We start from the raw sequence: 13,416 nt of genomic DNA, 5'->3' as shown, positions 1-13,416 counted from the left end.
CAAATATATTCCTGAAGATAAAGAGATATGTTGAGATCGTTTTGGGATATCCAGGGTCATCCAAACCGTCCTTGAGTTCATAACTTTCGATCTACAACTACGACGCAAGCTTTTTTCGTCGGTCCAAGCTTGAATGTGTATTCAATCGTGTCCATAACATACTCCTAATGATCAAGAAACATCCTAAGTAACACAGTTTGTTGAATGAGAGTAAAAACATCATGTTTCAGACAAATATATATAGCTCTTTTGGTGGGATGTATTCAACCGTCTAAGACGAATTAAGTACTGTCCATTTAATTCCACCAGTTAATATTTAACTGGTGGAATTAAATGGACAGTACTTAATTCGTCTTATACGGTTGATCATCTTTCAAATATATAGGTTGTTTATGTTTTTGTATATAAACCTTTTTCATTACCTTCACACGACCGAAGAGCGCAAAAATTGTTGAAATTTTTAACATCTTTCAGTCGCACGTAAGAAATCGTAATACATTTACAAGACTAAAGTTAAGTTGGAAGTGAGTATTCAATAACATTCTCTCAACATGATTTGATTTGTCAAATTGAATACAACAAAAGTTGTTGACAAATGTTTCATGCCAAAATAATATTCACAATATTGGATGAAAAAATGCATTCAGCTATGAATTCCATTTTTATAAAACAAAATATAAATCACACAGGTACATAGCATTTGAAAGTCGTGACTATGCTTTATATGCCCCTCACGACTCATCGGGAAACTTTTTGTTTTACTTCTCCCAAATTCATGCGCCATTGATTGGAGAAAAATACGCAATATGTTAAAAACATAAAATATAGAAATTCATCTGAAAACACATGCTCCAATCTCCAGAACAGCAATATGGCGAGTTCTCGACAGACGATAGAGTCGATGAAAAATATCCATTGCTTAGATCTGAAGAGATGTTGAAATAAAGTTCAAAACATCGATTTCAGCTGAGCCTCATAACTATACATCTTCTAACTAAACAAATGACAAAAAAAATAAACATGTTAATTGTAAGTTCGTGAAAGAATTCTGTCGACATGTTTTATGTATCGAGAGTTTAAAACAAAACATCTTGAAAACCCAAACAAATGTCAAAAAATAACATGTTATCATCAAGTCGTGAGAATGTAATACAAAACATCTTCAATGATCAAAAATCTGCATGTTTCCAAACTTTTTCACAACTCACATCGTACATGTTATGTTTTGTATTTCGTATTTCTAACCCTCATACAACAAGTATCTTAAACATCCGCAAAAAAGATGTTTTTGGTGTTACTTGGGATGGTCAGAAGGCTTTGGGATATCTTGAGTCATGCAAATCGTCGTTGAGTGCAGAACTTGCGATCTACAACCACAGCAGTAGATTTCCCAGGTACCTCGGACTAAAATGCATAATGGCGGATTTGAATCAAAACTTATTGATAAAGTTTTGATATAGGTATGTATATTTTTTCTTATTTCAAGATTTTGTCTTGTACATAATATGCATGGCGATCAGTTACTTAAGGACTATTGAATCCTTCCCTCCACAAGCAACGTTATGGATGAAAGGCTGTTGGAGAAAAGATCAAAAGAACAGAACGATGAATGAATAAATTTTTCAAAATCTTCTATGGTATCTACCTGATTGAAACAAAATGTTGAATGATAAGAATATCAATATAAATATGCTTCTGAACTAAAATTTAGAATCTACACGTTCGGGAGCCTCCATTTAAAAGACATGGAGATTTTTTTCCGGAAAGCTCTGTTGCTTCGAAAGCCTTCTAATAAACAGCTCGGAGAACTCCTTTCAAGAGGATCGGAGGACTCCTTCCAAGAGTTTCAGAAACCTTCTTTCGAGAGGCTGGGAAGCCTACTTTCAAATGGCTCGGAAACTTCTTTTTAAGTGGTTCGGAAGCCTCCTTTCAAGAGGCCCGAAAGCCTCCATTTAAAAGGCCAAGAAGCTTCTCTTCAAGTGGCTCGGAATTCATCGTTCTAGAGTCTTGGAAGGCAACGTTCAAGAGGCTCAGAGGCATCCTTCAAGATGCTTAGAAGACTCGTTTTTGGTGCCATCTTTATGGAGAGTCATAGGGGAACTGCTCCTGGAATTCATCTCATGGTTCCGATATTCATCCCATCAAAAACAAAGCAATGGAAAACAAATTGATTTGTTTCTTATTTTAGTATTTTTTTCAGCAGTGAGCATGCATGTTGACAAAAAAAAGCAACGAAATTGCTCTTGTATTTATTTGTTTAGCGATGAGATGAATATATGTTCAGTGAGATGGAGATCGGGACAGTTCCCATTTATCCTGTTAATTTTCAGTTCTATTTTTCATATATCTTATGAGTTACACTAATTTTCATTTAAAGCAAAAAATAGGGGTACCCCAATTGATGTAAAAGTGTGAAGGGTGGTGGTTTTGGTGGTAAATTAAGGCCACACGATCAACAACACGAGCTGAAAAAATTGTGTAAAAACAGAATCCAATGTACTAATTTTTTTGTTTGCAGCTATGGATCTCAAGTATTGAACTCAAGAACAGTTTGAATGATCCAGTATATCTCAAAACTGTCTTACGATATCCGTTGACTTCCCAGAAGGTGTAATAGATATAATTGAATGCATATTGAAGTTTTGAGAACTGACAAAAGATTTTCTTACAGCTGTACATCTCATGTCTCGAACTCAGGAAAAGTTTGGATAACCCAGAATACCCCAGAACCATCATACGATATTTGTCAACCTCTTAGGAGGTCCCATGGATATAATTGAATGCATATTGAAACTTTGAGTACCAAAAATAGCTTCTTACTAGCTGTAGATCTCATGTCCCGAACTCAAAGACAGTTTGAATGACCCAGAATATCTCAAAACTGTCTTACGATATCCGTTGACCTCCCAGGAGCTTAAATGGATATAATTGAATGCATATCAAAGCTTTGAGTACCGAAAAAAGCTTCAAAGTAGCTGTAGATCTCAAGTCCCGAACTCAAGAATGGTTTGGATAACCCAGAATATCCCAGAACTACCTTGCGGGTTTTTCATCTTCCATAAGATGTAACGAACATGATTGAATACTCAAATGAACTTTGAGTAACAAAAAAAGCTTTTTAGCTGCTGTAGATTTCATGTCCTGAAGTCAAGGATAGTTTGGTTGGCCTACGACGTCCAAGGAAGATTGAACATAGTTTATTGTATATCACGGTAACTATTAGGGGATTTAATTTCAAACAGTTTTGCTGAAAACAGTGTTCACTTTTACCCATCGTGTGATTTTGTACATCCGTTTTTCTGTTGGGGTCATATATGACCCCGTGGGCCTGAAAGGGTTAAGATATGTACAAATTGATTGTTCGAAGTTCTTCAAATTATTGTGGAGTTTGAATCAATAGATCTTTCAAGTCAACTGCAACCCATGATGTCCCCATAGGCCCTTAGAGGCCATGCGCATTATTTACATTTTGGATATGTACAAATCGGATATTCTAAGCTTTTCAAATCGGGCCCTCCTTAGCCGTGCGGTAAGACGCGCGGCTACAAAGCAAGACCATGCTGAGGGTGGCTGAGCTCGATTCCCGGTGCCGGTCTAGACAATTTTCGGATTGGAAATTGTCTCGACTTCCCTGGGCATAAAAGTATCATCGTGTTAGCCTCATGATATACGAATGCAAAAATGGTAACCTGGCTTAGAAACCTCGCAGTTAATAACTGTGGAAGTGCTCATTGAACACTAAGCTGCGAGGCGGCTCTGTCCCAGTGTGGGGATGTAATGGCAATAAGAATAAGAAGAAGAAGCTTTTCAAATCAGTCTGGAGCTCAGAGCAGTTGGTCTATTAAGTGAATTGGGTTCAGTACAAAATCAAAAACAACATATGGTGTTCAAATAGGTTTTTAGCAGCCATGCGATTTACGATTTAAATATGTCCAAAAACGATTACCTTAGTTCACAAAAACATTCAGGAGTTCAGACCAATTTGTTTAGCAGGTCAACTATGCTCGGTACAAAATTTATAGTCGAAAATGACGTTCTAAGTTCTCCAATTCTTTGCAGTTAAGACTAGAGATGGGCGTTAAGCTTTGAAACCATGAAAATGAGTTAGATCTTTGTTGTGAGCGAATGATTCGTAGCTCACTTTTTAATAGATCCGGATCACCAGATCAGAAAATTATCAGACCATTTGTAAAGAAAATGACAAAATGAAAAGTAAAATGTGGTTTTCTATAAATGTTTCATATGCTTGTAAGCGAGAGATTATTTTATGAGTGAAATTATTGTATGTACGGATCAATAGTGTGAGCTAATATGCATTCTCCTTACATTTTGTTCCCAAAATCCGATCCGTATAATTAAAATAGATCCCTGATCATTGGACTAAAACTAAATGATCCAGATCTGATCCGTTCAATGAAGTGATCCGTTTTGCCCATCTCTAGTTAAGATCGAGTAGTCCATCATGCCAATAACGCTAGGTACAGAAATGAAAGCAAATTGAAGACCATGCATATGAACAAAAAGTTAGATATGTTCTCATACGATAATCTGAGAGCTTAAAACATCTTATTTGGACGGACATAGATTGTAAATACTAATCATGGCCTTTAGTAGCCTGAATATGATGGGTTGCTATCGGCTTTGTACCAAGTTGACTCTTGAGTGATTTAAAATATTTAGGACAATCGATTTTATTATATCCACACCATGGGTTGCTACTGGTTTTGTACCGAGCACAACCGATATGATAGACCAATTGGGAGCGCTTCGCTTCGCTTTTCGGCCTGTAACTTTGGAACGGAGTGTCTCATGAACTTCTGGTAAATCATATGATAAAGTAGATACTCCAAAGAGCTTTTTGTGCAATAAAAAAACTTGATACCATTTTGTTGAAATATGCAAAATATTCACTCCGCTAAAACTCAGTTTACGTCGAAAAAGTACTAAATCATTATTGAGTTATGATCAGTACCATTAATAGAAAACCCTTTGTGAATTCATCCTTTCCAATATCCACAGAACACAGCCAAGTAGTTAATATGCTGGTAGGGTAATGAACTACCTCTGCAGCAATTCCAAAGTATAGTTCCATTGAATGAAGCCAAATTCTGCTCACCTGATAACATAGAAAACTGTAACCAAATACACCTAACTTGATCTATTTGGGAGAAGAAAAGGAAAATTGTAAATTGTATTTACATGTCCGAATGAAAATTGGAAAGAATGCCCTACCGTTCCTTTGATATATCACCAATAACTTGCGTCGCAGTCGTGTCGTTCTAAACATCGAATCCCAGTCTACGGTCTAGTTGCAGTCCCGTTGCAGTCCGTTCAATGAAACATCCTTTCCGGCATAGAGGCAACAGCAGCAGTAGCAGCAGCAGCGTCAACGTAACGAATCAAACGACTGGCCTGGGAGTCCACAAATTGGAGCACCCTTCGATAATTAATTTCGAACCAGCTTTTTCGTGTCAGGATTGTATGGCCATATGACAGAAGACAAAAAACGACGAAATGAAATCTGGTTGTTTGCTTGGCGGATGCACTCTTAGTCAATATACTTGGTAGTGCTGCTGTGGACCATCACGAGCACTTTTGGGAATTGGTATGCGCCTTTTTGTATTGGGAAACAGATTGCCGCTCGGAACGATTTCTGGTTGCACATTTGTCCGATTGACTGGAATTTTCCCGAGTCGAAATTGATGGAAAGTTACATTTTAGCACAATTTAAGAGCCAACTATGTACAGAATGCTTTATATGTAAGAGGCAATGATCGGAAATATTTAGCGGTGATTAAAAAGTAATATAGGGGAAAAGACGGCTTTGGCAGGCTTTGTTCTATTATTGGCAGGGTTTTTTTTTGTCAACCGAATTTTATGAAATTTGGCCACAATATTTTTTGATATGCAAAGAATGTTTAGGCCAAATTTGAGTATAATCAGTCATAAAAAACCCCCCTGACAATAATAGAACAAAACCTGCCAAAGCCGTCATACCCCCTATTACAAAAAAATGGATTGAAATATACGTATCTTCAATGGTACCTCAGACAGTCTTGTGGGCGATGGCACGATATAATCAAGTTGAAGGTGTAGGTGTTGAAGGTCAGATGTATGATGGGCAAACTGGAACCGGTTCAGGGCTCTAGCTGGGGACTTATATTTTTTATGGAGAACCAGAGGTAAACAAGGTCTTCAAATAGCAAAAACCACCTACTAATATTCCTTCTTTCTTTCTACAAGGACTACAATGACATGACTGGCGCCATTATTGATCATTTGAACATTTGAGTCACTGAAACTTGCGCACTGAGGATACTTGAGCAATCCCAGTCAATCAGGCAGTTGATTCTTTGTGCAATTTCACTGATTCTGGCCAATCACGAAGTAGCAATCATAGATATGTGTAGTCAGTCAAAGCTAAAGCTAAGCACCCAACACTAGGACTTGGGCTTGTGCGCTTTGGCAGAGCCTGCTTACGGATACATGCAGCTTTTTCTGCTATAGTTTTACAGAGCCTATTGTCAAACTTCACCATATCCTAGGCAAGCCCCACAACTCACAGTGGCCTGGGGACAAAGTTCTTGCTGCCCTGTCTTCCTGCTTCAAAGCTTTTTATTTATTACCAGACTAAGGCCGGAGTGGCCTGTGCAATACATAAAAGTCTTCCCATTCAGCTCGGTCCATGGCCGCACTTCGCCAACCACGCAGTCTGCGGAGGGTCTGCAAATCGTCCTCCACCTGATCGATCCACCTTGCCCGCTGTGCACCTCGCCTTCTTGTTCCCGTCGGATCGTTGTCGAGAACCATTTTCACCGGATTACTGTCCGACATTCTGGATACGTGCCCGGCCCTGTGCAGTCTTCCGCTTTTCGCGGTGTGAACGATGGATGGTTTTCCCAACAGCTGATGCAACTCGTGGTTCATTCGCCTCCTCCACGTACAGCCATCTGCACCCCACTATAGATGGTACGCAGCATTTTCCTTTCGAAAACTCCAAGTGCGCGTTGGTCCTCCACGAGCATTGTCCAGGTCTCGTGTCCGTAGAGATCTACCGGTCTAATGGGCGTTTTGTAGATGGTACGGCGTCAAACTCCTTTCGATCGGAGCGTTTTGCGGAGTTCAAAGTACGTACGATTTCCTGCCATGATTATTATTTATTTATTCAGACTAAGGCCGAAGTGGTCTGTGCGGTATATAAGAGTCTTCTCCATTCGGCTCGGTCCATGGCTACACGTCGCTAACCACGCAGTCTACGGAGGGTCCGCAAGTCATCTTTCACCTGATCGATCCATCTTTCCCGCTGCGCATCTCGCCTTTTTGTACCCGTCGGATCGTTGTCCAGAACCATTTTCACCGGGTTACTGTCCGACATTCTGGCTACGTACCCGGCCCACCGCAGTCGTCCAATTTTCGCGGTTTGAACGATGGATGGTTCTCCCAGCAGCTCATCCAACTCGTGGTTCATTCGCCTCCTCCACGTACCGTCTGCCATCTGCACCCCACCATAGATGGTACGCAGCACTTTCCTTTCGAAAACTCCAAGTGCGCGTTGGTCCTCCACGAGCATCGTCCAGGTCTCGTGTCCGTAGAGATCTACCGGTGTAATGAGCGTTTTGTAGATTTCGAGAATGCCTCTGAAACTCGAACTACGCACATCACCCGATCCATCGTCGCTTTGATCAACCGTGTCAGTTTATCCGGAAATCCGTGTTCGTGCATTAGCTGCAATAGCTGGTCCCGATCGATTGTATCATATGCGGCTTTGAAGTCGATGAATAGATTATATGTGGACACGTTGTATTCGCGGCATTTTTGCAGTACTTGGCGATTGGCGAATACCTGGTCCGTGGTGGAGCGTTCGCCCATAAAACCCGCGTGGTACTGCCCCACGAACTCCCTTGCAATTGGTGCTAGTCGACGGCATAAAATTTAGGGAGAGTACCTTGTAGGCGGCATTCAGCAATGTGATTGTGCGGTAGTTGCTGCAATCCAGCTTATCGCCCTTTTTGTAGATGGGACACACGACACCTTCCATCCACTCCTGCGGCAAAACTTCCTCCTCCCAAATCCTGGTAATGACCCAGTGCAGCGCTCTAGCCAGTGCCTCACCACCGTGTTTAAATAGCTCTCCTGGTAGTTGGTCAACCCCAGAGGCTTTGTTGTTCTTCAGCCGGCCAATCTCTTCCTGGATTTCCTGGAGATCTGGAGCCGGTAGAATTATGTCCTGCGCGCGTTCTCCTAGATCGACTACCATACTGCCATCTTCGTCTTCAACATCGCCATTCAGGTGTTCTTCGTAGTGCTGCGGCCACCTTTGGATCACCTCACGCTCGTTCGTAAGAAGGTAAGAAGCCGCCCAATGTTAAGCCGCGGCGTCCGACACAGGTAGTACAGGTAGTGGTCGGATTCAATATTCGCACTGCGGTAAGTGCCGACGTTCGTGATGTCGGAGAAAAATTGACCGTCGATTAGAACGTGGTCGATTCGGTTTTCCTTTTCTTGGTTAGGTGATCTCCATGTGGCCTTGTGGATATTTTTTGCGGGGAAAGAAGGTGCTTAGGACTACCATTCCGCGGGAGGCTGCGAAGTTCATGCATCGTTGGCCGTTGTCATTCGATACAGTGTGCAGACTATCCGGTCCGATGACCAGTCTATACATTTCCTCCCTTCCTACCTGTGCGTTCATGTCACCGATGACGATTTTGACGTCCCGCAGTGGGCATCCATCGTATGTCTGCTCCAGCTGTGTGTAGAACGCTTCTTTTTCGTCGTCGATCTCCCTTCGTGTGGACAGTGCACGTTGATGATGTTATAGTTGAAGAAACGGCCTTTTAACCTCAGCTTGCACATCCTTGCGTTGATTGGCTGTCACCCAATCACACGATGGCGCATCTTACCCAGCACTATGAAGCCGGTTCCCAGCTCGTTGGTGGTGCCACAGCTTCGGTAGAAGGTTGCCGCTCGACGCCCGCTTTTCCACACTTTCTGTCCTGTCCAGCAAATCTCCTGTAGCGCCACGACGTCGAAGTTGCGGGGATGTAATTCATCGTAGATCATCCTGTCGCAACCTGCGAAATCTAGCGACTTGCAGTTCCATGTTCCGAGCTTCCAATTGTGATCCTTTATTCGTCACCTAGGTCTTTGCCGATTATATCGAGTCGCATCATCTCTTATATTGTTCGTAATTATTGGTTTTCCAGGCGGCTTATTGGGCCTGCGCCTGTTTAGCGTCCCACCTAACACCAGGACTTGGGCTTGTGCGCTTTGAGCGGCACACGGTCGCTTTGGTGGGGCCTACTTGCGGATACATGCAGCTTTTTATAGGAATTTAACAGGGCCCACTGTCAAACCCCACCACATTCTAGGCAAGCCCCACAACTCGCAGATGGCCTGGGGAGGGATCGTCAAGCCCTTGGACATAGTCCCTGCTTCCTGCCATGATGCGTCTCCGAATTTCTCTACTGGTATCGTTCATGGCGGTCAACAGTGAGCCCATGTACACGAATTCTACAACCACCTCGATTTCGTCACCACTGGTTTATGACTAGTCCAATCCGTTTAGCTTCGCTTTTAAGTCTTATGTAGGCTTCCTCCATCCTTTCAAAATTACGTGCCATGATATCAATGTCGTCGGCGAAACCAAATAACTGGACGGACTTCGTGAAAATCGTACCACTCGTGTCAATCCCTGCTCTTCGTATTACTCCTTCCAAAGCGATGTTGAATAGCAGACACGAAAAACCATCACCTTGCCGTAACCCTCTGCGCGTTTCGAAGGGACTCGAGAATGCCCCTGAAACTCGAACTACGCACATCACCCGATCCATCGTCGCCTTGATCAACCGTATCAGTTTATCCGGAAATCCGTTTTCGTGCATTAGCTGCCATAGCTGGTCCCGATCGATTGTATCATATGCGGCTATGGATTCGATAAATAGATGATGTGTGGGCACTAGAGTGATTCAAATTTTGACTTTTTCGCTCCCCTATGCTTAAACGATTGTTTTTGCTATTTTAATAGTCCTCCCAAATTTTTAGCTGATTTGAATGTAATTTGGTTGTGCACGTGCCGTTTGAAGGTTATATGAAAATTACTATGAGAATTGCCACTTATGTAAAGGATCGTTTCGTGAAGCAGCCCAGAATATAATTGAATATATTTAATGCATCGTCATCATATAATAGATCCTAAGCTGAAAGTCAGTTGTTGTTGCGAAGCAATCTGACTTTTGTGAGCAAAATTATAAAGAAAACAGAAATGCTCATTATTGATATTGATGTTATTCTTTTACGTGTTAAATTGAATTTCTCACAATTCAGTATTTCCATCATAACTTTTGTTGCCAGCATCAAATCGTTTAGCAACAACGACGATATTTTCCCTTGTTAAATTTCCTATGTTGCTAACGTATTCATACATTTTTAGAGCTTAATGGGCAATGGTGGGGAACGGTTTTTCACAAAAGTTACTGTTTTCATAGTAATTTTCATACAAGCTTCAAACTGCTTGTGCTCAGTCAAATTACATCCAAATTAGCTAAAAATTTAGGACGATTATTAAAATGGAAAATGCCATCGTTTAAGCATAGGGGAGCAAAAAAGTCAAAATTTGAATCACTGTAGTGGGCACGTTGTATTCGCGGCATTTCTGCAATACCTGACGTACGGCGAACACCTGGTCTGTGGTAGAGCGTTCACCCGTAAATCCAGCCTGGTACTGCCCCAAGAGCTCTCTTGCAATTGGTTTAATGTTTGGTCGCAGTCATGAAATTTGTTCGGCTGAAAGAGTTTCCTGTCAAATCATCTGTTCGGGCATACAAATGACATTTTTAGTCGAATGAATTTCGGCTGGCCATCATGTTTCCAACTACATTCAGAAACGTTACAAAAAAGTTCTCTTCGCGATACGGTTATGAAAAGACGCTGTTGGTACGAATAACAAGGCACGGCAAATGCTGGGTAAAGCGTACCATTGGTACTTCGCGTACCTGAAGGAATAAAATAGACCCCATCTCGCGGTCCTTAGCCTCTTACCCAGCAACTCCTATCCCTACCTCCCCGCGGTGCTGGCCGGGATACGAGCAACCTTAGGGAAGATCGGGTAACCAACCCCGGTGGGAACTATGGTCGTATGCTGACAGGGAAGGGGGGGTTTGCTCCTCTCCGGAGGTGCAAATCTTATTGAGCGTCTGTTCTCCATGTCAGGATCGGCTCACAGCAGCGTCTGTTCTCCATGTTAGGGGCGGCTGATCATCGTCCGAGTGCCAGCGAGGGACTCTAAGTGAAACTGTGCACCATGGTCCACCGGAAATAAGGAGGAATGGTCCTCCGGAAATTTAGGGGGTTTGGTGTCAGGCCCTACAAGCCAGCCAAAAAAACTCACGCAACGAACAATCAACAAGAGAGTACGGACCGGAACCATCGGCGAAGACCACTGCGACGAAAAGGGACTAGCGATTGGAAACTCGGTTCGTGGAACTGCAAATCTCTCAACTTCATCGGGAGCACACGCATACTCGCCGATGTGATCAAGGACCGTGGATTCGGCATCGTAGCGCTGCAGGAGGTTTGTTGGAAGGGATCAATGGTGCGAACGAACGAACGAGCGAACGAACACACGAGCTGGGAACAGCTTTCATAGTGATGGGCGATATGCAAAGGCGCGTGATCAGGTGGTGGCCGCTCAATGAAAAAATGTGCAGGTTGAGGATCAAAGGTCGGTTCTTCAACTTCAGCATAATCAACGTCCATAGCCCACACTCCGGAAGCACTGATGATGATAAGGACGCATTCTACGCGCAGCTGGAACGTGAGTACGACAGCTGCCCAAGCCACGACGTCAAAATCATCATAGGAGATTTGAACGCTCAGGTTGGCCAAGAGGAGGAGTTTAGACCGACTATTGGAAAGTTCAGCGCTCACCGGCTGACGAACGAAAACGGCCTACGACTAATTGATTTCGCCGCCTCCAAGAATATGGCCATTCGCAGCACATATTTCCAACACAGCCTCCCGTATCGGTACACCAGGAGATCACCACTGCAGACAGAATCACAAATCGACCACGTTCTGATTGATGGACGGCACTTCTCCGACATTATCGACGTCAGGACATATCGTGGCGCTAACATCGACTCTCACCACTATCTGGTGATGGTTAAACTGCGCCCAAAACTATCCGTCATCAACAATGTTCGGTACCGACGACCGCCGCGGTACGACCTAGAGCGACTGAAGCAACCTGATGTCGCCACTGCATACGCGCAGCATCTCGAGGCAGTGTTGCCGGAAGAGGGTGAGCTCGATGGGGCCCCTCTTGAGGACTGCTGGAATACAGTCAAAGCAGCCATTAACGACGCAGCGGAGAACAACGTCGGGTATATGGGTCGAAGTCGACGGAACGATTGGTTCGACGAAGAGTGCAGACAGATTCTGGAGGAGAAGGACGCAGCGCGGGCGGTCGCGCTGCAGCAAGGTACCCGGCAGAACGTGGAACGTTATAGACAGAAGCGGAGACAGCAGACCCGCCTTTTTCAGGAGAAGAAACGCCGCCTGGAAGAAGCGGAGTGCGAGGAGATGGAACAGCTGTGCCGTTCTCAAGATACACGCAAGTTCTATCAGAAGCTCAACGCATCCCGCAAAGGCTTCGTGCCACGCGCCGCAATGTGCCGGGATAAGGACGGGAGTATCTTGAAGGACGAACGTGTGGTGATCGAAAGGTGGAAGCAGCACTACGAGGAACACCTGAATGGCGCTGAGAGTACAGGCAGTGAAAGTCAAGGTAGCGGAGGAAATGACTACGTCAGTTCAGCGGACGATGGAAGCCAACCAGCCCCCACATTGAGGGAAGTTAAGGATGCCATTCAACAGCTAAAGACCAATAAAGCAGCTGGTAAGGATGGTATCGGAGCTGAGCTCATCAAGATGGGCCCGGAAAAGCTGGCCACTTGCCTGCACAAACTGATAGTCAGAATATGGGAAACCGAACAGCTACCGGAGGAGTGGAAGGAAGGGGTTATATGCCCCATCTACAAGAAAGGCGACAAACTGGAGTGTGAGAACTTTTGAGCGATCACCATCCTTAATGCCGCCTACAAAGTGATATCCCAGATCATCTTCCGTCATCTGTCACCATTAGTGAACGAGTTCGTGGGAAGTTATCAAGCCGGCTTCGTTGACGGCCGCTCGACAACGGACCAGATCTTTACTGTACGGCAAATCCTTCAAAAATGCCGTGAATACCAGGTCCCAACGCACCATCTGTTCGTTGATTTCAAGGCGGCATACGACAGTATAGACCGCGTAGAGCTATGGAAAATTATGGACGAGAACGGCAACGGTGGATGGTGTGCAAAACTGTGTGAAGATTTCGGGCGAACACTCCAGTTCGTTCGAATCGCGCCGGGATTTCGC

General features: G+C 43.7%; 1 protein-coding gene across 4 annotated transcripts in view; it reads right to left on the bottom strand.

Annotated features, from left to right (window-relative positions):
* LOC134219137 (potassium channel subfamily K member 18) overlaps positions 1 to 13,416 on the bottom strand; it is a 185,978-nt gene that overhangs the window by 125,077 nt on the left and 47,485 nt on the right. Inside the window, exons 1-2 of one of the 4 annotated variants that reach the window (XM_062697837.1) lie at positions 5,233 to 5,700; positions 5,117 to 5,158 (exon numbers count right to left, since the gene is read on the bottom strand). The exons of the other annotated variants lie outside the window; for them this stretch is intronic. Coding sequence (XP_062553821.1) covers positions 5,117 to 5,158; positions 5,233 to 5,287 — 97 coding nt within the window. The 5' untranslated portion in view covers positions 5,288 to 5,700. Of the gene's footprint in view, positions 1 to 5,116; positions 5,159 to 5,232; positions 5,701 to 13,416 lie in introns of those variants that run through there. 4 annotated transcript variants of the gene reach the window in all.

The sequence above is a fragment of the Armigeres subalbatus genome, chromosome 3 (genome assembly GCF_024139115.2).
Source record: "Armigeres subalbatus isolate Guangzhou_Male chromosome 3, GZ_Asu_2, whole genome shotgun sequence".
NCBI lineage: Eukaryota > Metazoa > Arthropoda > Insecta > Diptera > Culicidae > Armigeres > Armigeres subalbatus.
The sequence above is the reverse complement of the archived record's forward strand: the minus strand, read 5'-3'. Positions and strand labels throughout refer to the sequence as shown.